Source organism: Ochotona princeps, chromosome 7, assembly GCF_030435755.1.
Source record: "Ochotona princeps isolate mOchPri1 chromosome 7, mOchPri1.hap1, whole genome shotgun sequence".
Taxonomy (NCBI): domain Eukaryota; kingdom Metazoa; phylum Chordata; class Mammalia; order Lagomorpha; family Ochotonidae; genus Ochotona; species Ochotona princeps.
The window spans coordinates 33848942-33874066 of record NC_080838.1 but is presented as its reverse complement, the minus strand read 5'-3'; the positions used below and the strand labels follow the sequence as shown (position 1 = coordinate 33874066).

General features: G+C 45.8%; 2 protein-coding genes and 1 pseudogene across 2 annotated transcripts in view; 1 reads left to right on the top strand and 2 right to left on the bottom strand.

Annotated features, from left to right (window-relative positions):
* The first annotated feature begins 91 nt into the window (after nt 1-91).
* LOC101516376 (caspase-6-like) lies at nt 92-17332 on the top strand. Its single transcript, XM_058666923.1, has 7 exons — nt 92-207; nt 6645-6687; nt 7448-7594; nt 7986-8062; nt 9358-9533; nt 10514-10673; nt 16939-17332. The coding sequence occupies exons 1-7, from the start codon at nt 195-197 to the stop codon at nt 17178-17180; spliced, it is 858 nt and encodes a 285-aa protein (XP_058522906.1). The 5' UTR covers nt 92-194; the 3' UTR covers nt 17181-17332.
* On the bottom strand, nt 2884-5506 carry LOC131480847 (small ribosomal subunit protein uS17-like; annotated as a pseudogene).
* Nucleotides 17333-18268: 936 nt separating the features above from the next.
* Nucleotides 18269-25125, bottom strand: part of MCUB (mitochondrial calcium uniporter dominant negative subunit beta) — a 78626-nt gene continuing 71769 nt past the window's right edge. Inside the window, exons 5-8 of the mRNA XM_058666924.1 lie at nt 23606-23766; nt 20981-21184; nt 20393-20509; nt 18269-18418 (exon numbers count right to left, since the gene is read on the bottom strand). Coding sequence (XP_058522907.1) covers nt 18341-18418; nt 20393-20509; nt 20981-21184; nt 23606-23766 — 560 coding nt within the window. The 3' untranslated portion in view covers nt 18269-18340. The remainder of the gene's footprint in view (nt 18419-20392; nt 20510-20980; nt 21185-23605; nt 23767-25125) is intronic.

Sequence of the window (25125 nt, the reverse complement as noted above, 5' to 3'; positions counted from 1 at the left end):
CCCCAGGATTTAAGTGGAGCCCAACCAGGCCACTGATCTCGCACTGCACTGCCATGAGCCCTGCGAAGCGAAAGGGTAAGGCAGATGGGTGCGCACCACGTGAGCGCAGAGAGGACACCAGGGACTCTGGCCCTGCGCCCCAACCTCAAGGGGCACATGGCTCCCCGGCCATTGCTGGACCAGATCCAGATGCCATGGCTCTTGGAGGTAAGCACTTGGGTCAGATCCGGGCAGCTTCAGGTTTTGAATCCACACTGTATCTCAGGGCCCTGGCCGCTGTCGCCACCATCCCATCCCTTTTGTGGCCCAGGACAGCTGCATCTGCGCTGGGACATGCCCCAACCATCTATGTCTGCTGGCCTGGAGCTCCTGGATGGCATCTGGTCTTTCATATTTTAAATGGTTGGGACTTTCCCCACTTTGCATTTGGCGCCATAGGAAAAGTTAACTTTGGGGAACGGAATCTAGTTTTGTTCGCGCACTTTTGCATAAAAAGAGAATAGAAATGGCGGAACCAGTAATAATGGAAGCAAAGTTAGCAGGCAGCATGCCTGGACCTTGGTGTCTGGGGCTGACAGGCTTAGCCTGGAGGGGAAGGCCAGGCCTTCGTGGGGTCCCGTTATTCCCAGAGATGTTCTCCCCTTCCTCTCTTTCCCCTCTTTTCTCTGACCCTCCGCAACACCCCCTCACAGGAACAAAAAAGAAAGAAACGCCTGCAAGCACTGACCTCCAGTCACAGAGCAAGCCTTTATTTTACAGCAGTAGCACAATGGGAACTTTGCTCCAAGACAAGTTATGAAAGCCATAGAGGCAGCTCACCAGTGGCCTGGGACTGGTAGACTGTCCCTATGGCAGCTTTTTCCCAGCAGGTGGTGAGAGGTGGGCAGCTGGGCAGGGGTTCAGGAAGCCCAAACGTCTGTCCCTGCACAGGGGAAACCACCCCCAACCCCTTTCCTTTTTGCTCACCTGCTACCTTCCTCTTCTCCCCTTGGCCGGAGCATAGTCTAAGTCTAATGTGGGTTTCTCAGGGCAGGAGGTTCAACAGATGTAACAGGGAATTGCAGAAGAGTTTCAGAGACATGGCAGTGGGGACAGGGTGGGGGGAGATGGTGTCAGCAGAATGACCAAAGGTTGGACAATCAGACATGTTGGTTAGAAGGGTAGCAGGTCCCTCCATGATGCCAGGGGTGCCTGGTGGGGACTTTGGTGTTTGACCCCAGCTCCACCTCTGACAAGTCCCACCCACTTATCCCGATTTCGGGGCCCAAGAAGCTGAGGGGAGATTATGTATCTACAATGCAGGCTGTCATACAGATGGTGGTTGGTGGGCTTCTCTGAAGGAATTAACAAAGAGGGTAAGGAGAGAAAGGGGTGATAGGTTTTTTGAGACCTGAGTAGATTTAAGCAGCTAGAAGATACCGACGCAATGGAACAAAGCAGGAAGAGCTCAAGACTCCCCTGTGTGCTTGGCGGTTGCAGCTCGGGGTGGTGGGCACAGTGGTGCGAGGCAGCTTCAGGATTGAGACACAGTGTTTGGGGCTTCTGTGCCCCATGTCAGGAGCACCAGCCCTGTGCCTCATGCCAGCTGCCAGCCTCTGAGCACCCTGGTGGTGTTTCTGATGAAAAGATGATCTCAGTACTTGGCTGATCTAAGTACTGAGGGAAAACGCAAGAAGTATTGAGTAAGTTGCCTGGAATCCATAGCGGCATTTTGTGAGATGAAAAAAATTAATTAATGACCAACCGAGCACTCAGCCTCCCCTGGGATTTCTTCATCTCTTTATGGGTTATGAGTCATCTAGTGAGAACTACAAACCCCAACACAAGGCCAAGCGAAGTCTACTGCTTAGGTGTCCGTGGTTGCGTGTGTGTGTGTGTTGGTGAAGGCAGAAAGGCTTGAAAAAGCAATTTATCTCCTAGTCCCGATTTTCCTCCATTGTCATGTTAGTCCTTCCCCATCACAACTTTGTGACAGTAGAGGAGAAACAAAGTATCCACAAGAACTGCAACAGATTTTGTAAGCATTCCCAACATCTAGAGTGATACCTGCACTGGCAGTGGTCATAACCTGGTACCTGTCCCCTAAGGCAGGCAGTGGTGTGTGGTACACATCCTTTGCCTCCTCACTGCCCATTTTCCCTTAAGGCACAACCAGCTGCTGCTTCACAGTGGTATCTTTCCCGTAGTTTGTGCAAGGTGTCTTGCCTCCTGCCAAGTGCGTTCCTGCATTAGGGATGGGTCACCAAGACTGCGTTGTGATGCCTGCTGCAGGCCCGTGCCAGGCGCCAGCAGAAGCTCTCCTGCGTTCCCAGTGTCAGCGTTGCTGTGAGCTGTGGAGCCACCAGCTGCAGAGCTGATCAGGTCCTGTGCAATGAGGCGTTTGCAGTCGTCTTCTAAGAAATTCCCTGTGCATGTCATCATAGTGCACTGAACGGATCTGTCTGCTCACACACTCACGTCACACTGGGTGAAAGTTCACATGAAGGATCAGAGGGAATGCACTCAGAGTTCAGCAGGAGCAGAAGCAAAGCTTCTGGACTCAGTTTCCCTCTATAGTCATAGCATTAAAATAACAACGGGAATTTTTTTAACCACTTTTAAAACTACCTTGCTAAGATTGTCAAAGCTGTTTACTTTCAAATTGAAATGGGGTTTTAAAAAAATATCTATTTATGTAAAAGGCAAGAGCAAGATATCTTCCATTCACTGGTTATTCCCCAAATGGCCACAAAAACCCCAGGCTGGTACAGATCAATGCCAGGAATCCGGAGCTCCATTCAGGTCTCCCACATGGGGTACCATGGACCCAAGGATTTGGGCCATCTTCTGCTGCTTTCCCAGGCACATTAGCAGGGAGCTACATCAAAAGTGGAGTGACTGGTCTTTCTTTTTTTTTTTTTTTGGCAATGCAAAATAACTTTATTTCGTGTGGGGGAGAGGCAGTGGTGGCTCAGAACTTCTGGAACTGCTTCTTGGTGCCGGTGGCTTTGGTGACCTTGAGCATGTTGAAGCGCACGATCTTGCTGAGCAGACGGCACTCGCCCACCGTGACGATGTCCCCGATCTGGACGTCCCTGAAACAGGGTGACAGGTGCACAGACATGTTCTTGTGGCAGTTCTCAAAGCAGTTGTACTTGCGGATGTAGTGCAGGTAGTCGCGGCGGATGACAATGGTTCTCTGCATCTTCATCTTGGTCACCACGCGACAGGATCCTCCCCCGGATGGACACGTTTCCGGTGAAGGGGCATTTCTTGTCTATGTAGGTGCCCTCAATAGCCTCCTTGGACGTCTTGAAGCCCAGCCCGATGTTCTTGTCATAGCGCGGGAGCTTTTCCTTGCCGGTCTCCCCAAGCAGGACCCGCTTTTTGTTCTGAAAGATAGTCGGCCATTGCAAGCAGCAGCTTAATCCAATGCACTTCTACACAGTCCCCCTCCCCAGAATTGCCCTTCCTAACTGGCTGTGTAAAACTAGCTCCTTATCTCTAAGTCTGTAGGTCTTGAGTAAGCTAAGGACAATGCTTGAGATCACCTGGACTGGTATCTTAAGTTATGTCAGCTGGGAAGAGTTGGGAGGCTCGTTTGAGAATCAAAAGAGGGGTTTTTATTATTTTTTGACTTAATTTCATTTTATGACACAGTTTCATAGGCTCTGGGATTCCCCCAAACACTCCCCATGCCCTCCCCCTATGGTGGATTCCTCCACATTGTTGCAGTATTACAGTTCAAATCCAGTCAGGATTCCTTCATTGCAATCATGTGCCATGCATAGAGTCCAACATCTTATTGTCCAGATAAATTCAACAGTTACTTGGGGAGACCATCTCTGGTCTGAAAGCAGAGCTGACAGAATATCATCCTGTCCAATGAAAAGCCACAACATAACATCAACAACAATTTACAACATTATGGAGTTAATTGACATGGTATTGGGTGACCAATATGTTAGCAAATGCAAGTTCTTAACCAAATCCTGTGACTACTTCATTGACATTTCAATTTTAGTTTATACACAACCAGCTGCTATCCATCATAAAGGCCCAGTTAAGGATGCATGTCCAGGGGTCAGTGCTTGGCAAAGCAGTGAGTTAATGCCTCTGTGATACCTAGGTCAGAATGAGCCCCTGCTTTAAGTCTTCACTGAGGTGTTTCTCATCCAGCTTCCTGCAGGTGCAACCTTGGAGGCAGCAGAAGATGACTGGGGAACTTGGATCACTGCCCTCCATCCACATGGGAGACCCGTGGAGTTCCTGGCTCCAGATTCTCTCTCTCTTTCCCTGTCTGTCTCTCAAAAAGTAGTAAAAACGTTAGCGATATCTGCTGCTTTTTTCTCAGGGAGTTGAGTTGCTTCTGTGGCCTGTATGGGGCACAGCTTTTGAGCGCCTTGGGCCCAGGACTAGGTGAGCTGCCACCACCTTCTCCTCTGGCCGAGAGACTGGTGCTTCTGCTGGTGTGCAGGAGAGCTCGGGGCTGAAGAGGATGGTTGACTGTTGGACAGGTGAATTTCATTTCCTTGGTGGAAAGCAATTCTCTTAGTTCATGGTTCAGTCAGCTACAAGATAAGGAGGCGAAATTATCACAAAGAGGAAGGTTCTGAGCAGCTTTGCCACATGGGAGGGGTGACAGGCCTGTGCTTTCTCCACCAAGCAGGTGTGTGAGGCAGGGAGTGCCAGGACAAGGGTCGGGCTGTAAAGAGCTTGCTCACTGCTTTGCAGCTGCCCAGAGCAGAGACTGGGGGACAGGCCCTTCAATAAACATGCTGCTCCAAAACCACACCTTCTTCCCAGAATCTGAAACTGGCTTTTGAGGCTGTGCTAAAAGAATCTGTGTTTTAACATACACACAGGGAATTCTGATGAGAAACTTGAGAACGACCTACTAGGGAACACTTCAGTGGTGGCTGAGCTGGCTCCAATTCCCAGGGTAGGTTTTGGTAGGAGTGGGTGGGAAAGGATTGCTGAAGGGGACTTGAGGCAGATTCCCACCTCACCTGCTCTTCAGTGTAAGGGACGTGTCTGGTGAGATTTAAGGGGGGGAGGACACACCCATTTTGGCTGTGGGTGAGGTGCAGGGGTCTGCATGTCAGTCATTCTTCATTCAGAGACCCTAGCTAAGGGGCTCATGTTTCTGTTTATCCATCACTTTCTCCCCACTAAATGGGTAGATTTCATGAGGTAACAAGAGATTCATGGTGGGCAGTTCCTTTCCGTAAAAGATGCTGCACTTTCCACACTGCCCAGTACAGAAGCTGCTGGCCAAACATGATCATTTAAATTGATTGAAAATATGTTTGGGTTGGCACCGTGGCATAGCACACTAATTTCCATGTGCAAACACCTGCATCCCATATATGCACCATTTCACATCCTGGCTGCCCCTCTTCTGATCCAGCTCCATGTTTATGACCTGGGAAAGCAGTAGAGCACGACCCATGTCTTTGGGCAACCTGTACCTGCTTGGAATTCCTGAGGTAGGCCCCTGACTTTCAGCCAGTCCAGCTCTAGCCATCGTGGCTATTGAAAGTGTGAACAAATAGATGGTAGCTTTCTCTCTTCTCTCTTCTCTCTTCTACTTTCTGCTCTCTCTCTCACCCTTTCCTCCCCTCCCTTCCTTTCACCCTCCCTCCCTCTCCCTCTTTCAATACAAGAAAATAAGTGAAACATTTGAGTTCCTCAGTTGTAACAACTGCCTTTCTTGGGCTCAGGAGCTCCCATCCATGGGAGAGTGCAGCTAAGAGAAGTTCTGTCAGCATGAAACGTTCTCTCACAGCACTGTTCTAGAGAGCAGAGGAAGTTGTGCCAGGCGCCCTGGAGGGTGGGGATCTGACCCAATGACAACGGAGGGGCAGGCCTTGTGGCACAATGAGTCTATCCACTGCAGGGGACGCCTAGGTCCCATATTAGAGTACCTGGGTTGAAGTCCTACCTCTGCTTCCTGCCAGTGCTCTGGGAAGCAAGAGAAAGAGACCCAGGCATGTGGGCTGTCACTGCACCCATGGAAGCCTTGGATGGATATATTGGCTCAGGCTGGTCCCACCTGCCTGCTGTAGGCAACTGGGAAGTGAAGCAGAGAATAGAAGAGGGCCAACTCTCTCTCCTGTGCGTCAGTGTGTGTGTGTGTGTGTGTGTGTGTACCTTTCTGATAAACATTAATAAGCAAGCAGGAAGAGAAGGGTTCCCTTCTAGGATATCGAGGCAGGAGTATCCTTCAGGGGATGCAGCTGCTAAGCCGTGGGCAGCCCTGCCTTGCCTTTAGCTTCCTGGGCAGATCAGAGGGTGATGCAGGGTTGACCAAGAGTGGGTCACCTGCAGGTGACTCTTCTTGAACAAATATTTACAGGAACAGTTTCTGCCCAATAAAGCACTCTGCTATCACACTCATGATCCCCAGCCGTGGACTAACTGCCTTTACTTTGCAGCAAATGAACTGCTGTAATATTTTTTCCCTAAGAGTATTTTCTGTCTTTTAGGTAAGAGTAGAGGTCAAAAAAGCTTGAGCTTTCTGTATAGAATTTCACATATTACTGAGGAGTTTCCTGTAACTTCCGGGTGTTTACATAGGGAAGTCAGAGGTTAGGTGGGAGCTCTTGCCATATTGGGCCACATGAAGTCAAAACATTAACAGGAGTCAACTTTGTTTTTCATAGATGGGAAGCAAAACATGATGGAAACAGAAGCCTCCTATCGAAGGTAAAATGTGCATTTTGTTCACTTCCCAAATGATCAGGATGATCAGTGCTGGGCCAAGCTGAAGTTAGATCTCTCACTTGGGTGGTAAGGCCCAAGGACTTGAGCCATCCTACACTACTTTCCCAAGTCATAAGTATTGGGAACTGGATGGAAGTAGGGCTTCCAGAACCCAAACCTGCAGCCAAATGAAATGTTGGTTTCAAAGTCAGATCAGTGTACTACACCATGGTACTGGCCCCTAAAAAGTGCGTCTTTTTTTATATTAAGAATATCTGTTCCATTAAATTCAGAGCAAGAATGGGATCTGGAGCTGGACAGTAGAGCTGAGTAGGAAGAGTTTTAGCATCTAGAGGAGTTGGTTGATAGATAGGCAAGTTAGTGGCTGCCCCTGGCTACCAAAAAGTCTGGAGTGATGTTCAAGAAACTTAGTCATTGATCTGGCTTGGGTGAAGACCTGGGGTTTTGTCCCGAGCTAGGCTGTTGATCCTTGGCTATAAGAACATGGGGACCAGAGGAAATGACACAGCTGTTGTTGATGGCACGAAGTGCAGCACACCAGGCAGTGAGGGCTGCTGCTCACCAGCCAGTGCAGACACATTTCAGGCCTTTGCCCATCAGCATGGGCTTCCCCAGGTCACATTAGCAGACTATCCACCTGACAGAGCATGAGGAGGTGGCAGACCTGCCTCTGTCCCCATGTTGCCCTTGGGCTGGCACAAGCTCATTTCTTGATATAACTGTTGACAATTCTCATTAACAGGGACACATTTGACCCAGAAGAGGAGTACAAAATGGACCACAGGAGGAGAGGGATCGCCTTGATCTTCAATCACAACGAGTTCTCTGAGGAGTTAAAGCTGGAAAAGAGACGGGGCACCAATGCAGACAAGGAGGGGCTCACCCGCAGGTGATCAGATTTATCTGCATGTCCAGACAGGGTACTTGAGGGGCAGCGCCCAAGGGCCTGTCGTACCTTGTGGGCACTGATGGTGGTCCCAGGGCCTTGCTTGGATCCCTTAAGAACTCACTTGCATCCTTTACCTTCTTCTGGCAGGTGTTATATTGTTATATTGTCACTAAATCATCTACACATAGACAGAAATATCCTGAATGAATCAGCTATCAGTGTAATTAAATCTTTTCCTCCTGAGGGAGGTCAAGGATTGTCGTATTTGATTCCTTATTCCATGAAGAAAAGGAAACTTTGTCATGACAATACTGATAGATTCTTACAAGTTAAGAATTTTCAACAACACTGAGAAGTTCATCAGCTAATGTTCAGTTTAATCTGTTACCAGGTTGAAAGGGCTAGGCTTCGAAGTGAAGTGCTTTGACAACCTTAAAGCAGAAGAACTACTGCTCAAAATTCATGAGGGTAGGTAGGTGTGCTGTCAAACTTTCTCTGATGGGACTGAGTATTCTGTTCTGTAAAAACATGTACAGACAATGAAGTATTAGGCAAAAAAAAAGTTGCCATTTGAAATGATTTATTTGTTTCAAAGCAGAGTTACACAAATACATACATACAGTTCACTCCCCACATAGCCACAACAGCCCAGGCTGAGCCAGGCCTAAGCCACTGTCCCGGAACCCCATCCCATTCCACAATTTGAATGCAGTGACCAAGAACCACAGCCATGTTTCACGGCCTTCTCAGGTGCATTAGCAAGGAGCTGGATGAGAAGTGAAGCAGCCAGGACTCCAATCCGCTACCCATTTGGGATGCTGTCATTACAGGCAATGGCTTAACAAACCATGCCACAATCCCAGGACCCAAAATGTGTTAATACAGCATAGGTTGTAATTTTGGCAGAAATGTTATATTTAGAGACCTTTGCAATGAATTAGACCCTCAAACTGTAGAGGTAGCATACCATATGTTGCCATCTGTTACTCAAGAAATGAATGAAATGATTTCAGCATTTATCATTGAAGTCTGAGAAGCAAATCCTGCAGACACTGGGTGGGATAGACCCATTGCTCAGTTACTTCATACCCCATTTTATCACTGGCTTTGAACAATGTCACTGTATCTACCTTTTGGCTTCTGTAATCTCATTCTGCTGTGAGTAGCTGTACTAACTGATCATATGACTTGATGGTCGCTGCACCTCTGGGTTATCAGATCACTGCCAGTGACTGACTATGATGATCTTTGTGTGGCTCAGACAATGTCTTTAACACACAGTCCACTGTAACTTGGACTGGCTGCACACCAGGAAAACTTGGGCCTTCTTTGAGCTCTTGGTGCTGCTACCTGCTGTGCCAACATGGTGCTCAGGTGGGACGTGCTGGGGTTGTACCTCTGGACCCTCCACAGCTGTTCCAAGGTCTCTGTTTACTCACATAAACTTTTACTCTCCTGCCAAAGTTACCTGGGTGGTAAAGAGCAACACTCTATACCTCACAGTGCTATGTGCCAGATCATTATGCTGTATTTCAGAACAACTACTGAAATTTGGCCAAAGTCTCTTACTCTGAACTTTGTAAAATCACTAATGAGATGGTAGTGAAAGCTGTGTCTCATTACAGATGTACTGATTAAAGCACAGCAAGTTTTCCCTCTCTCGCAATCACCTACATGTCTGTGTTCTGTATTAGTAAATGTCCTGAGTCTGTGTGGATGACAGACATCTTCATCTCTGTGTGCACTCTTGGGCATTTTTGCAGCGTCCACCTGCAGCCACGCAGATGCCGATTGCTTCATGTGTGTCTTCCTGAGCCATGGCAAAGACAATGATATTTATGCCAGTGATGCCAAAATTGAAATCCAGACATTAACTGCCTTGTTCAAAGGAGACAAATGTCCAACCCTGGTTGGAAAACCCAAGATATTCATCATTCAGGTAAGCCTGCTTATAAGAATTATAAAATCTGTGGTACTGTGCATGTGACGATACAGGTCATAAGGCCATCTCAGTGATTTTTGCTTTTAAGATTTTATTTTTTTAAAGTTTTATATATTTTTATTGGATAGTCAGATACAGATAGGAGGAGAGACAGAAAGATCTTCCATCCTTTGATTCACTACTCAAGCAGCCACAGCGGCAGGAGCTGAGCTGAGCAGCCAGGGCTCCACTGAAGTGGAAACAAAAAGCACCATGAATAGCTCAGGCAGTGGTGTTTCCTTCTCTACATGGTGTGCAGCAGTCCAGCCAGCCAAACCCCATTTGCTGATGTTCTGAGAAATAGAAAAACTTCATACCAACGACTTCAGAGGAGAGGGTGCTTCCTAGGGCCTACAGTGTAGTTCATCCATAATAAAGTTAAATGTTTGCCTCTCACTTCTGTTCTCCCTCAGCCACCAAAATTTAATGTGGAAATGGAGTTGTAAGTATCTTATTAAGTAAAAACTTAAGTAAGTAAACAGCATTGTTAGCTTGAGTGCTTTCTAAATTGAAGGGTTGTTGTTCTTTTGTATTGTGCGTGTGTGTGTGTGTGTGTGTGTGTTACAATGTGTTGAAAGACAGAGGATGAAACAGATCTTCCATCACCTGGTTTCACTCCACAGGGGGAGCTTCATCCCACTCTCCCATCTGTGTGCAGGAGCCCCATCACTTGAGCCATCCTCTGCTGGTTTTCCCAGACCATTCACTGAGAGCTGGATTGGAAGTGGAGCAGTTGGAACCCAAGTCAGCACTTCTGTGGGATACCTGCATTGCAGGTGGAGCTTTCAGGCCACGCCACAACACTGTCCCAAACCTGAATGTTTTTGCACCATGGATACTGTAGTTTCTGTTTTCCCTGCAGCAAGGTGTGTTGCTTTACATTCCCTAGGAAGAAAACAGCAGGCACGGAAGGTCATTGTTTTCTCCTTGTCTTGTAGGCCTGTCGGGGAGTTGAATATGATGAGCCTGTCCTCCCACTGGATGCAGTGGATAGTGAGACAGGAGGGCAGGACAGCAACATGATGGAGGTGGACGCGGCCTCGGTCTACACCTTGCCTGCTGGAGCTGACTTCCTCATGTGCTACTCTGTGGCCGAAGGTATGTTGGTGTTTAACACAGACACAGAACTGGCTCTGGCCAACTTCCTGCAAGGCTTGCCTTACCAATGTTGCTTTTTGTGTAGTTTTGTTAATAACCATTCCAACTTGAATGAGATGATATGTCATTAGGGTGTGGATCTGCACTTTAATCCTGGCTAATGATACTGTACATTTCTTCATGTATTTGTTGGTCATTCCATTTATTCTGTGAAATGTTTAATCATGTACATTGAACATTTCTTTTTTTATTATCAGGAATTTTTTTTACTTCATAAAGATTTATTTATTTATTTATTTGAAAGTGATGCAAAGAGGGAGAGACAGAGAGCCAGAGTCATCTTTCTTTTATTTTTTTAAAGATTTATCTTATTTTTATTACAAAGTCAGATATACAGAGAGGAGAGACAGAGAGGAAGGTCTTCCATCGATGATTCACTCCCCAAGTGAGCCGCAACGGCCGGTGCTGCGCCAATCCAAAGCAGGGAACCAGGAACCTCCTCGAGGTCTCCCACGCGGGTGCAGTGTCCCAAGGCTTTGGGCGTCCTCAACTGCTTTCCCAGGCCACAAGCAGGGAGCTGGATGGGGAATGGAGCTGCTGGGACCAGAACCGGCGCCCATATGGGATCCTGGCGCATTCAAGGTGAGGACCTTAGCCACTAGGCCACGCCGCTGGGCCCTAGAGTTATCTTTCAATTGCTGGTTCTCCCCCAGACCTGCGCCACACCTGAAGCCAGGAGCTTCACCTAGGTCTCCTACACAGGTGCAGGAGAAGGCAAGGCTCTTGAGCCATCCTCCATGGCTTCTCCAAGGCAGTTAGCAGGGGGTTGGATCAGAAGTGAAGCAGCAGAATCTGAACTGGACCCACATGGGATGTTGGAGTCACAGGCCTTACCCACCAGGCCACAGTGCATCCCCTTTGCCCAATTCTTAAACGGACTTTTTTGTTCTTAAATATTTTGAGTTGCTTTTATATTCTGCTTATTAATCCTCATCAGATGAATACTTTGTGCATGATTTTTTCCTGTTGTGTATGTTTTTGGTGACTTATTTAGAATCACTGTCAGTAGAAACATGAATTCATTTCTGAGGTGTCTCCTCCTTTGGTGTATGTGTCTGCCTTCATGCCAGTACCATGCTGCTTTAGTTGCAGTACCTTGATAGTATGTTTTGAAATCTGATGTTAGGATGCTTTCTATTACATTCTTTTTTATTCAAAACCCTCTGACTATTTGGGGTCTGCTGTGCTTCAGCATGAATCTTAGGAGTGTGTTTTCTAGTTCTGTGAAGATTGTCTTTGATATTTGATGCAGATAGTGTTGAATATGGAAATCACTTTCAATAGCATGGAATTTCACTAACAGGAAGTAGCACAGTAGGTAAGATGCTGCCTGGGCTGCCTGTATCCCATAGGGAATCTATCACAGTGCCTCAGGCCAGTGCTGGCCGTGCCCCGAGGTCCAGCTTCCTGCTAATGGCACAGGGAGGCAGCAGGTAGTGGCTCAAGTGGTCAGTTCTCTGCCACCTGCATGGGACAACTGGGTTGAATTTGTGCTCTTGATTTCACCCAGGCTAATCTTGGCTGTTGCAGGCATTTGGAGAGAAAGCAGTGGACAGAAGATACAGCTCTCTCCCTCCCTCTCTGTCCCTCAAGTAAATTGAATCCATTATATATATATATATATTTTTTTTTTCAGGGTGGGCACTTGGCACACTGGGTTAAGCTGCTGCTTGGGATGTATATCCCATACTGGTGTGTTTGTCTGAGTTACAGTTCATTGGCTTGTGTTCCCAGCTTCCTGCTACTGTACCCAGGAAGGCAAGTGAAGGCAGAAGTGCTTGGGGTCCTGACATCCACTGGGAGACCAGTCCCTGGCTTTGGCCTGGCCCATCCTGAGTTTTGGTGAGCCTGATGTGAGTGAGCCAGTGGATAGAAGCACATATTGGCACTTTCACCTTTCAGAAAAATCAGTATTTTAAAATATTGATTCTTCCAGCCCAAGAACTTAGGAGAATTTCCTCTGTGTGTTCTTTAATTTTCTTCATTGGTGTTTATAATTTTCATTGTATAGATCTTTCACATCCTAATGTAAATTCATTCCTAGGTTATATTACTGATTTTAATAGCTGCTATAAATGCTATTATACTTAATATCTTAGCAGTTTCCAATTGTATATGCTATTTAATTTTGTGTTTGATTTTGCATCCTTATAACATCAGTGAATGCCTATAGTAGGTCTTTTGGCAGGGTCTTTGGGTTTTTTAGGATATTAAATCATCTATAAATAGATCATTTTACTTCCCCCCTTTTATTTGAATGGATTTTGTCTTTCTGGACTAATTGTTCTGGCTAAACATTGAATGTTATGGTAAACAAGAGTGGTGAGAGTGAACATCTTAGAGGAAGTGCTTTCCACTGTCCCCTACCCCGCAGGATGCTGGCTGTGAATCTGTTATAAACAGCCTTTGTTATATTGAGGGATGTTCCTTCTATACCTGATTGGTTTTGAATTTGTATCATGAATAGGCATTGAATTTTTAAAACTATTTTATTGGCTTGAAAGGCAGAGTTACCAAGGGAGATACAGAGCAGTCTTCCATCTACTAGTTACTCCCTAAATGGCCCTTAATGGCTGGGACTGGACCAGGCTGAAGCCAGGAGCTTCATCTGGGTCTCCCATGTAGGGTCAGGGTCCAAACACTTAGACCATCTTCCATTTCTTTCCCAGGCACAGTAGCAGAAAACTAAACTGTAAGTGGAGCAGCTGGGACTGGAACCGGAGCCCACAAGAGTTGCTGACCTTCCATGCAGTGACTTAACCCACTCATCATAGTGGATATTCAATTTTATCAAGTGCTTTTCTGTATCTGTTGAGATGATTACAGGATTTTCCTCATTCTGGGATATGAAGTGTTACTTACAGATCTACATATTGCTGTGGTTTGAATAGGGTATGGCTCCTTTTCAGCAGTCTCCTCACGCAAGTAAATTTGCAAGCCATTAAGTCAGTAGTGTCAGGGAAAGTGGAACTTAATCTGGCCTGAGGACCATCCTTGGGACATGCCCTTTGATGGCCATTCTCTTGAGGGTCTGTTGCAGATATCCACATTTTACTCACTCTTTCTCCCTTGGCTTCCTGGCTTGCTGTGTGCTCCTGTACCTGCCTACACTCTGTTCTCCCTTTTGCTGTGTAATGTTGTGTTGCCTTGGGACTCTGCCAGCCTGAACACTGCTGCCAGATGTCAGACCAGTGGGGCTGCCAGATGGTGAACTGTGTACTGCAAATGAGTCAGCTGAAACCTCCTTCCTTCCTCCCTCCCTTCCTTCCAAGTAGCTTTTGTTATGCATCTCACTGTAACAAGAAAAAACGATTACTACATGTTGAGATGTCACTGCATTTCTGGGGGCATATCCTACTTCATCATGAATCATCTTTTTTTAATACTTCACTTGAAAGGCAGAGTTACAGAGAGAGGGAGACACAGACCTTCCTTCTGCTGATTCACTTCCCAAATGACCACAATGGCCCCAAATAAGCTGATCCAAAGATAGAAGCTTCTTTTGGTTCTCCTATGTGGGTGATGGGCCCAAGGACATGGAGCATCTTTTGCTTCTTTCCCAGATCATCAGCAGGGAACTAGATCAGAAGCAGAACAGCCGGAACCCAAGCCAGTGCCCATATTGGATGCTAGTGACACAGGAGAAAGCTTAGCTTGCTACACCACAGTGCTGGTTTCAATCATCTTATTGATGGGTTGTTGAGTTTGATTTGGTACTGACTTGTTCAGAATTTTTGAATATATATTTATCAGGGTATTGCTCTATGGATCTTTGTTTTTTTATTTGTATCTTTGTTTTTGGTTTTGTTTTGAACATAGCACTGTTGACCTAAAATGAATTAGAAAGTTTTCCTTTTAATTTTTTGAAATAATGTGAGAATTAGTATTAGATTTTCCTTAAAATTTTTGTAGAATTCACTACTGATGCCATCTAGTCCAGGACTGGACTGTGTTGGGGTTTTTGTTACTGCCCAAATCTCATTACCCACCTGTCCTGGCTTTTGGTATCATTGTGGTCCAGTTTTAAAGTTTTATTATTCCAAAAATGTATCACCTTGTTGCAAGTTTTCTAATCTGTTGACATACAATGCTTTTTTTGTACATTTATGTATTCAGGTTTAATGCCTCCTTTTTCAGGACTTCTAGCTTCTCTTAGGCCAAGGTTCCTTGATTTTATGTTTTGTTTTTAGTCTGATTTTTAAAATTATTCTTAGATTTATTGTCCTTTTATTGGAAAGGCAGATATCTCCCACCTACTGTTTCACTCTCCTGATGTCCGTCAACTGCCACAACTGGGTTGGACCTAAGTTGCACCAAAGTCAGGAATCCCATGCCAGTCTCCCAGGTGGGTGGCAATGGACTCAAGCAATTAAGCTGTCACCTGCTGCCTCCCAGGGTGACCCAGGAAGCCAGATCAGAGTGGATGTGGAAGTCTAACCAGGCACTCTGATATGGAGTATAGACGTTCAGTCAGGGTCTTATCTGCTATGCCCAAGAGCCTGCCCTGATGATTTATGGTTTCTGCTCTCATCCTCCTTTCCCTTTATATTTGGGTTTGCTTTGTTCTTTCTGAGTCTTTGTGATGCATCTTCAATTGTTTAATGGTATCCTCCATTTTGGGGGTGGTGGAGGTGACATAAATGCTTATTGCCATAAATTTCTTTCTTATCAATGCTTTAGTGGTATCAAAGCAGTTTTGGCATGTTAGGTTTCCATTTGTTTTACCAGATTTATAATTTCCCTCCTGATTTCTTAGTGACCCAGTGTTCAGTCAGAAGCAGGACCCATGTATTTTTTATAATTCCTAGATCAAAATATATACAGGATAGGATTTTGATTTTGTTCCACATGTTAAGGCTTGTTTTGTAGTCTAACAATCCATCCTAGAGAATATCCCATATCCAAAAGCTGATGTATCCTGCAGCTGTGGGATGTAGTAATCTGTGAGGACCATCAGATCTGTAGCGTTTCTTCAGGCTGATGTCTCTGCATTGATTGGTTAGGATGATCAGTCCACTGACGAAAGTGAGCTGTGGACATCCCCCATTGTGACTATGATTGTCCCTACCTTTGCCCTCATGTTTGGTCAAAGTGGGTACATGTCATCACATGTTTACAACCACTGTCCTTCTCACTGGATTGATCTTCTATGTCATGTCCCCCTTGCTGTCTTTTGTACTTTTTAAGAGCATGTTGATACAAAAATGTTTATTTATGCACACTTCAAGTTCAGGTTAAGTGGAGTATTTTCTTGGTTCCATCCCCTTTCAGTCTGTGTCTATAATGGGTTCTTCTTGGAAGCAATCTATTCAAGCAGTCTGTCTCTCTCAGTTGGGAAATTTAGTATAGTTAACATCCAAAATTAGAGAATGTGTGTATATGTATACATATATATGTACATGTAAAATAAGACACGGCTGTTTTTCTCTTCATTATTTATTCATACTTGCAAGTGAAAGTTGCAGAGTGAGAGACACAGCTCTTCCATTTGCTGGTTTACTTCCCACCTGCCCGTCTTGGCCAGGGCTGAGCCAGACGAAAAGCAGCATCCAGGAGCTTTTTTCCAGTCTCCCACATGGGTGGGAACTTTTAAATTCTTTCCTCATGGTGTGCTTTTGAGTTTGACTACAACAAGAAGCACTGAGGATCTAATCTGGTCATGTCCATCCGGGTCCTGTGGGCCTCCTTTACCTGGACATGCATATCTTCCCCAAGGCAGGGGAAGTTTTTGGCTGTTGTTTTCCTGGAGAGATTTGGATCTCCTTGGAACTGGGAATGGCAAGTGAGCAGTTCGTTCCTTGCTGCCTTCTTCAGTGCATCTCTCACTGTTCTTGTACCCAAAGCAGGCCTGCTAGCGTCTAAGGTGGCGTCGTTTGTCTTGTGAAGGTGGTTTCATGTATGAATCGACATTCCTATTGATGTTTCCATGCGGAGATGGTTGCCAGAGCCTCTGATTCAACCACCATCTCCCTCAGCCTCACCACGCACACTCCTTCAATTATCCCTCAGGATGACTGGGATTTCTTAGTGACTCTGATATCAAACTATAGAAGTAACATGATCTGCAAGTTGTGGGTGTATCTCAGTCTTTCTCAAGGATTGTTGAGACCTTCTGTAACTGAATTATAAAAGTTTTTGCCAACCATTTGCTACCGAGAGCCAGGATACATTATGACCTTTTTTATTTTTTCCTCGTCTTTCTTAGGATATTTTTCCTTCCGGGATCCTAACAATGGCTCATGGTACATTCAGGATTTGTGTGAAATGTTGGGAAAATACGGCTCCTCCTTGGAGTTCACAGAACTCCTCACGCTGGTGAACAGGAAAGTCTCACAGCGCCGGGTGAACATCTCCAGAAACCGAAATGCCATCGGGAAGAAGCAGATCCCCTGCTTTGCATCGATGCTAACTAAGAAGCTGCACTTCTATCCCAAAGCAAGCAACTAGGGGCTGATTTAGTCATGATGTGTGTCCAAAATGATTCCCATTCTGCACCAGCAATTGAGATTTTTAAGATTTAGTATTCAACAAAAAACTTCACTTGTGTTTAGCTCAGGGTGGATATGGATTTAAGAATTTGATATGTATGGAAACAAAAAGGAAAATACTCAGGACGTTAACAGAAAATCCTACCAGCATTTGAATACTTAATTTTCTAAATAAACTTTAGTGTTACCCAGTTTTGCCCTAACACTTGATAATCATATTTTACTAAAAATTTTTGTAAATCACATTGTCATTTGTGTAATCTGTAGAATTGTTTTACTTGAACTTACTGTGGTTTAATAGCTGATACGATTACCACATTTTGTTGATGACTTTAACTTCCAATTAATCAACAACTGTGACATTCTGGAGATATAAAAACTCCCAGCTCTAAAAGCTAGGCACCTGCAAAACATTATGCCAGCATCTTCATCTTCTCTGTTGAGTTGCTTGAAGGTCTTTTAAAAGTCCATCCAATATGTCTGTCATGAAAAAAACTATACATGAATCTCAATTCTTTCATGTAAAAAACCCCCTCTATTTGTAAGTTACTGATGTACCCTCCTACACTCACACTGATGAGCCCTGGTCACAGACTGTCATGGTAAGCCTCATTGTGTAGTATTTAATAGCCTGACACACAAGGTACCTTCCAGAAGCTGAAGATGGGCCGTGTCAGCTTTAGTAACTGCAGCTTGTGCCTTGCTCATTCAGAAGCTACAGTGTGCTGTTTCACTTGCAGTTCAGAAAGTACCAGCTAGACACTGTGGTTCATGGGACGTCCATACCTTTTTGATAAAAATGTTATAAACAATGCTAATGGGAAAATGATTGTATCAGAGGCTAAAGTACATGCCAAGTACACAGACCATCACACCTTCAAGTGGGAAGAAACAGCCCAGGCTGTGGAGGGCCTGAGCCACCAGCAGCTGCTGGGGCTCTGATGCATGCACACAGGCCTCCACAACCCAGAATACTCAGGCAAGATCTTGAAAGAACACTTTTTTTAAAATAAGAATTTATTAACTAGAAATTGAAACAGATTGAAATGAACTATGAGACTCAGAAATGACATTCATAAGGTACAATCAACACATGGAAAAATCCAGTAAAAGGTAAGATTAATTCTTTTCACTGAGCTCCTCTACTTGCATTCTCAAATAGAGCGGGTGGCGCACCTGTCTCAGGGATTCTGTGGCCTGTCACGAGAGAAGGAGAAACACATGATCAGGGGAGGCAGCCACATTGCTACAGCAGGAACTCCTTATATAGAGTGTGCCCCAGGGCAGCAGAGTACACTGAAACTAAGTAGTAAATACTGAAAATCCACCAATGTTATGTTGGTTTTATGCAAGGTGAATTTTACTGTTGATACTTTAACCGAATGCTTCCGAATGCTTTTCTTTTTTTTTTTTTTTTAATTGCAAAGTCAAATATACGGAGAGTAGGAGAGACAGAGAGGAAGTTCTTTATTCACTGATTCACTCCCCAAATGACCACAATGGCCAGTGCTGCCCCAATCTGAAGCCAGGAGCTAGGAGCTTCCTCGCAGTCTCCCGCAAGGTGCAGAGTCCCAAGGCTTTGGGCTGTCCTCCACTGCTTTCCCAGGCCAAAAGCAGGGAGCTGGATGGGAAGCAGGGCTTCCAGAATTAAAACCAGCACCCATATGGGATCCTGACATGTTCAAGGCAAGCACTTTAAACACTAGGCCACTGCGCGTGGCCCACTTTTTTGGTCTTTGTTTTTCTTCTAACTAGCAGCTTAAATCATTTCTAATGGCCTTTCCAGTTTGTACTTAAACCAACCCTGTGACTTCCCAGTTGTTCTTTTTCTCTTCCTTTTATTACCTATAAAAATAATGCCTGATGCATAGAATTTTAACTCTTAAATGATCCTGTCCTGATAAAATGGCTGTGAGAACATCCATTCCCTAGCTTTGATTTGAATCATCCAATGTAAGAGGAGTTTACAATATCAGGGGTAATTTAGAAGGTACAAATAGCAAAAAATATAGTGATGACTTGATTATTCAGTGAGTATGCAGGTAGCCGTGAAGAATTCTTTTGAAGATGGATACATTAAAACGTTATAGCAACAGAGGGAAGGACAGAGAAAAGGACCTTCTCTCTACAGATGCAGTCGTTAAGTAACCCCTAGAATCCAGGCTGACATGTGGCACTCTGTCCAGATGTCCTGGTGGGTGACACGGAATCAAGTCTCTGGGTCACCCTTGCCGCCTTCCCAGGGCTGTTAGCAGGGGGTGGACCAGAAGCACTCATTGCACACGCTAGCATCACAGTTCATCACTTATCCTGTTGCACTAGCCTCAATGAAGGAGATGTTATTAGGGCTATTTGATTATAAAAACTAAAACTACAGTTCTGGACTAAGAAATCCTCTTCTGGACAAAAACCCTTGAGTAAACTGGGAGTCGAGAGATGAGAGTTAAGGGGACCAGCTGGCAACACCATAGGTTAAACTGCTGCCCACAACACTGGCTCAGAGCGTCGCTTGGAGTCCTGGCCTCTGCTGCAGGCCCAGCTCCCTGCGAAGGTGTCTGGAGAGGCAGTGGATGATGCCCCAACTACATGAGCCCTTGAAACTCTGGCTTCAGCCTGGCCCACCTGGGCAAGATCTCTCCCCTACCCCTTTCACATAATTTTTTTAAGCTGCCTAAATCGATTATGATAAAATGATGGCTTGAAGCTTCACAAGCTCCCCTCAGGGAAACTTCTCACTTACTGACATGTTTCCCTCACTTTCCAGCATCGCACATCTGGAATGTGGCTGTCAGGGTAGCCTGTCTCATTTACCCGAGAGAAGGGCAGGCTTAAGAGTTCCTTTATCTGTAAGGAAAAGAAACCAGTGCCTGTGGAGAGCTGAGTTCCTGCACAGTGGACAGCTTCCAGAAATTCATCTGTTTCACTTAAAAACCAATTGCTTATTGAAATCCTTCTCCCTTATTCAAAATCACTCAAGACATTTGCACACATATTTAAACTGTAGATGCGATATGAAACTCATCGGCAGCTGGACCAGCTGTCTCACTGAACAGCCAGCCCCACAAGGAGCAGATGTGAAAGCCCGGGATTTAACCTGTGAGCATGAGCCATCAAGGTGAGTTCCGTTCTCCCAGAGAAAACCAGCCATCACACGTGTCTGCAGTAACACACCTTGGCAAGGTCCTCCTTTAACCTGTTGTACTGCTCCACATCAAAATGCTGTTGCTTTGATTTCTTGTGGAAGAACTGAAGAAACTGCCTGCTCCTCACAGCAGAGTAAGTGTAACTCTAAGAAAAGGAAAGGAACATGATCACTTCAGCAAGGTAGATGCGACTCCGCCACCCCAAAGGCGGAGGAGCAAGCCTAAGGTATCACAGGTGAAATGCTGAGTTCTACCCATGATTGCCACCTGCTGCTCTGACAAGCAAGCAAGCTGGGACAGTTATATGCTGGAAGGGAAAGAAAAAGGGAGATTCTTGGCAAAAGTAACCAACCACTAGACAAAGTATGAGGTGGATGGCAATACAAACTATGTATACAGGAGGGCATAGAGAACATGACTGACACGTGCATCCCAGTGGAAGAATTTCTGTGTTGTGCTCATTATTTATATATAGCTTCTCTGTGTTGTGTATGTGCCTCTAGCCTTTTCCAAAACAAAAGTATCAGCTTATAAAACCACAGGTAGCAGAAGCTAAAAAAGGCTTTACTGCTCATGACTTGAATAACGAATTCTTTGCAAAGATATTCTGACGTACCTGTCGAGTGACTATGAAGTATGCAAAAAAGACCATGGAATTTGCGAACGTGATGAAGTATGTGACTGGCTCCATGATGTCCCAGGAGTACACCCACCAAGTGAGCCAGGCCAGGGCCCCGCCCTGAGTGGACAGCAGTGCTAAGCCAGCCCAGAGGAGCCTGCTGGTGTTGGCTTCTGAACGAGCTTCAAGTCTAGCTTTCACCTGGAGGGACAGGAAACAGTTCAGTTTACAAGTAAACTGAAGGGAGAGAAGAACAATAATCCAGGGATCCTTAGAATAAACATCCATCCACGACATTCTGAAGATCACCTATATGAGAGATGGCTTATAATCTAGTTTACTGAGTGATCATTCATTTCCTGATCTGTGAATCTTTTAAATCATAACAGTAATATTTTCCCATGGGAAAAATAAAGGAAACTATACAAGGAAGAACTCAAAAATCGGGGCCGGTGCTGTGATGTTGTTTGTAGGTTAAGCGTCTGCCTTTGGCACCAGCATCTCAGTTCTGTGTCCTGGCTCTTCCACTTCCAATCCAACTCCCTGCTTATGGTCTGGGAAAGCAGTGGAAGATGGCTCAAATCCTTGGGCTCCTGCATCCACGTGGGAGGCCTGGAAGAAGCTCCTGGCTTTGGATCGGCTCACCTCCAGCCATTGTGACCATTTGGAGAATGAACCAGCAAATAGAAGACCTCTCCCTCAGCCTTTCCTTTTCTCTGTAGCTCTGCCATTCAAATACAAAGAAATTTCTGAAAAAGCTCATAGTCATCCTCTGAACCCCCTAAAATTACAGGCATAATTTCTTGGTTCCCGTAAATCCACATCTAGGGATCCATCCTACAGGTGGAGTTGCACATGTGTGACTTTGTCACAGTGTCCTTGCTGTCCGAAGTCCATCGCGCTATGTGACTGTAATGAGGAAGCTGTCTGTGTACCAGTATGGAAAGATTCCAGGATGCATTCTTAGTGAAAGAAAGTGGGAACAGGAGTATGCACAAGGATTTTAAAATTTGAAGATTCAAAATATATTCCCAACTTTTTAAAAAAATTAGTTATTTGAAAGGCAGAGTGATAGAAACTCTGTTCCATCACTGGTTCACTCCCCAAATGGCTGCAATGGCTGGGGAGTGGCTGGACCAGGCAAAAGCAAGGAGCCTGGAACTCTGGTCTCCCCCATGTGTGCCAGGAGCCCAAGCACTTGAGCCATGTCCCAAGTTCATTAGCAGGAAGCTAGTTTAGAAGCAGAGCAGCTGGGACTCAAACCAGTGCTGATACGCAATGCCATCATAATTCACTGCGCCACAACACCAGCCCCATAATTTTACTTTTTAAAGGCAAAGAAAATTATGGGTAAGCAATCCAACAAAAGCCCTCTCTCCCATCCTTAGAGGTAACTATTAAAAAGTACGGGGCCGGCCACATGGTGTAATACATTAAGCTGTTGTGCTGGCATCTCACACTGGCACTCGTTCAAGTCTTGGCTGATCCACTTCTGGTCCAGCCCGCTTGGGAATGCCCTTGGGAGAGCATCAGAGGATGGTCAACTGCCTGAAAAGCATCAGAGGATGGCCAACTGCCCTGTACCCACATGGGAGATCTAGAAGTTCCTGACTTCTTGGCTTCAGACCAGGCCAGCCCTAAGCATTGCAGTCATCTGGGGAGTAAATCAGCAGATGGAAGATCTCTCTCTGTCCCTTGTTCTCTGTAACTCTGCCTTTGAAGTAAAAAGTCTTTTTAGAATGGACCCGGAGCAATAGTCTGGTGGCTAAATCCTTGCATTACATGCACCGGCAACCCATATGGGCACCAGTTTATGTCCCGGCCGCTCCACTTCCCATCCAGCTCCCTGCTTGTGGCCTGGGAAAGCAGTAGAGGACAGTCCAAAGCCTTGGAACCCTGCACCTGCATGAAAGACCTGTAGGAGGCTCCTGGCTCCTGATTGGCTTAACTCCTGCTGTTGCAGCTACTTGGGGAGTGAATCATCAGATGGAAGATCTTTCTCTCTCCTTCTCTCTGTAAATTTGACATTCCAATAAAAATCAATCTTTAAAAAAAGTATTTAAAAAATAACAAATGCGTGTTCAGTGCAGATTCTCCCTTAAAATGGATTCCTCCTACTCCCGTGCACACACACACACATACCACCACCACCACCACTAAAAAAAAATTACTTATTTTCCCCCTCCACCATTGATTAACTTCATGTTGGAAACTTTGGTACTAACTCTACAGCTGCAACTCTACAGCTGTTAGCTGTACTAACTTCTGCTCAGCAGAGCTGGGGGCCTTGGTCTAGTCCCAAAAGAGAAAAATGAGTAGCAGCCAGCAGGTCCATCCCAGCTCCTGTTGTGCTTATTCAGAGAAGTGATGGGCCATCCCTGAAGGGGAAAACCAGCGCGGGGCGGGAGCAGCTCTGCAGGTAGGTCACCCAAGTTCCCATTTAGGCTCCACCATGTGTCAGCTCCACACTGAAGATGAGGACACAACAGCAGTGAGCTGGCAGGCTCCTCGGGAGGATGTATGGGCCAGTTTGCACAGAAGCACTAAGGAAGGTGTTTCTGTGAGGTATGTGGAACAGACTTGGCAATGTTTTCTGCCAGACCAGACCATGGCGCTCCTCACCTGCTCAAGGGGCTGCAGCTGTCTCTTCAGGTGGTCGATTTTCTCCAGTAGCAGGTGCTCTCTCCTCTTCTGAAACTCTTCTAAGTGCAAGACTGTGAAGAGCCTGTGAACCAAGGCTTTCACGCTTTCCATCTCGGGGATGTGCTCATTAGTTAGATTTCCTGAGAAGACATAAGGCAGTCGTCACACTCTCCCCCTCCAAGGCCTCGGGTTCTTGGGACCCTGCACCAGCGTGGGAGACTGGAAAGAAGCACCTGGCTTCAGATCAGATCAGCTTCAGCCTTGCAGCTACATGGGGAGTAAGCCAGTAGACACATCTTTTTATCTGTCTGTCCTCCTCTCTGTACATCTGCCTTTCCAATAAAAATAATAATTTGTTTTAATGTCTACAATGTCCTCTTGGGATTTACAATGTGACACAGCTTCAGTCTGGGACCCGTGCAGGCAGCACTTGATGCCAAGGCTGCTGGGACATGGGAAGCTGCCTACCTGTGATGCTCAAACCCAACCCAGCACACTCTACACAGGCAGAGTGCTCCTCTGGGAGCCAGCTGGGGCTAGGATCCTAGGCTGTGCTTTGCCTTGGGGCTAGGGGTAGAAGAAGGTCTAAACACACATACTTCTGTTTTTTTTTTTTCCTCAGCTATTCAACCTCAAGAACAAAAGGGTGTCAGGAACCCACTGGACATGAGAGCATCCTCACAGGGGCTTCTGCTTTCTTATTTCTCAGCTTCTGCCAGCTGTCCCCTCTTTGAGGTTAAACACTTCCCTGATATTTTCTTTTTTTAACTTTTTATTTATTTGAAAGGTCAAGAAAGACAGATCTTCCTCTGCTGGTCAATCTCCAAATACCCCCCTCAGCTGGGATTAGGCCAGGCCGCAGCCAAGGGCCAAGAACTCAGTGCTGGTCTCCCACGTGGGTGGCAGGGAGCCAGGCACTTGGGGTATTGCTGTGTGCCTGCCGGTGTGGACACTGCAGAAAGCAAAGCCAGGTTCTACCCAAGCACTGTGCTCTAAGATGTCTGTGTCCTGTCTGATGTAACTGCTATTTCAAATACCTGCCCTTGCCCAATTTACTAGTGAACTGAGAACAAAAGAAAGTTTGTGATTGTCCAGAAGAGTGACTCATGAATTTCTCTATTCTTGTTTATGTTTGGAAATTCCATATAATGCTCAAACATGCCATTTAAAATATTTTTAGTGTGCTTCTTTGAGATATCCTCAAAGAAACAACTAGTACCAGTGCTGGACCATGGGGATACAGAATCAGACTGGGTCATCTAGTTGCATCATCACAGTGAAAGGAAGTGCTGAAAAGACAGAAACAGGCACCTGTCACAAAGACACTGTAGCCCCTTGGTCCCCAGGGCACCAGAGATGGGCTGTGGGCCTCTGAACAGGAGCTTTCCTTCTCTTTAGAGGCAGTGACAACACACTCCCAACTGGTTCACTCTCTAGATGTTCACTATGGCCAGGCCAAAGGCTGGAAGACAGAAGGCAGTCCAGGTCAGGCAGGGGAC

Excerpts from the sequence above, each read along its gene's own strand:
- LOC101516376 (XM_058666923.1), top strand. Across the intron at positions 7,595-7,985 it reads AAGGAGGGGCTCACCCGCAG|GTTGAAAGGGCTAGGCTTCG; the intron begins GTGATCAGATTT and ends ATCTGTTACCAG. Across the intron at positions 8,063-9,357 it reads ACTGCTCAAAATTCATGAGG|CGTCCACCTGCAGCCACGCA; the intron begins GTAGGTAGGTGT and ends GCATTTTTGCAG.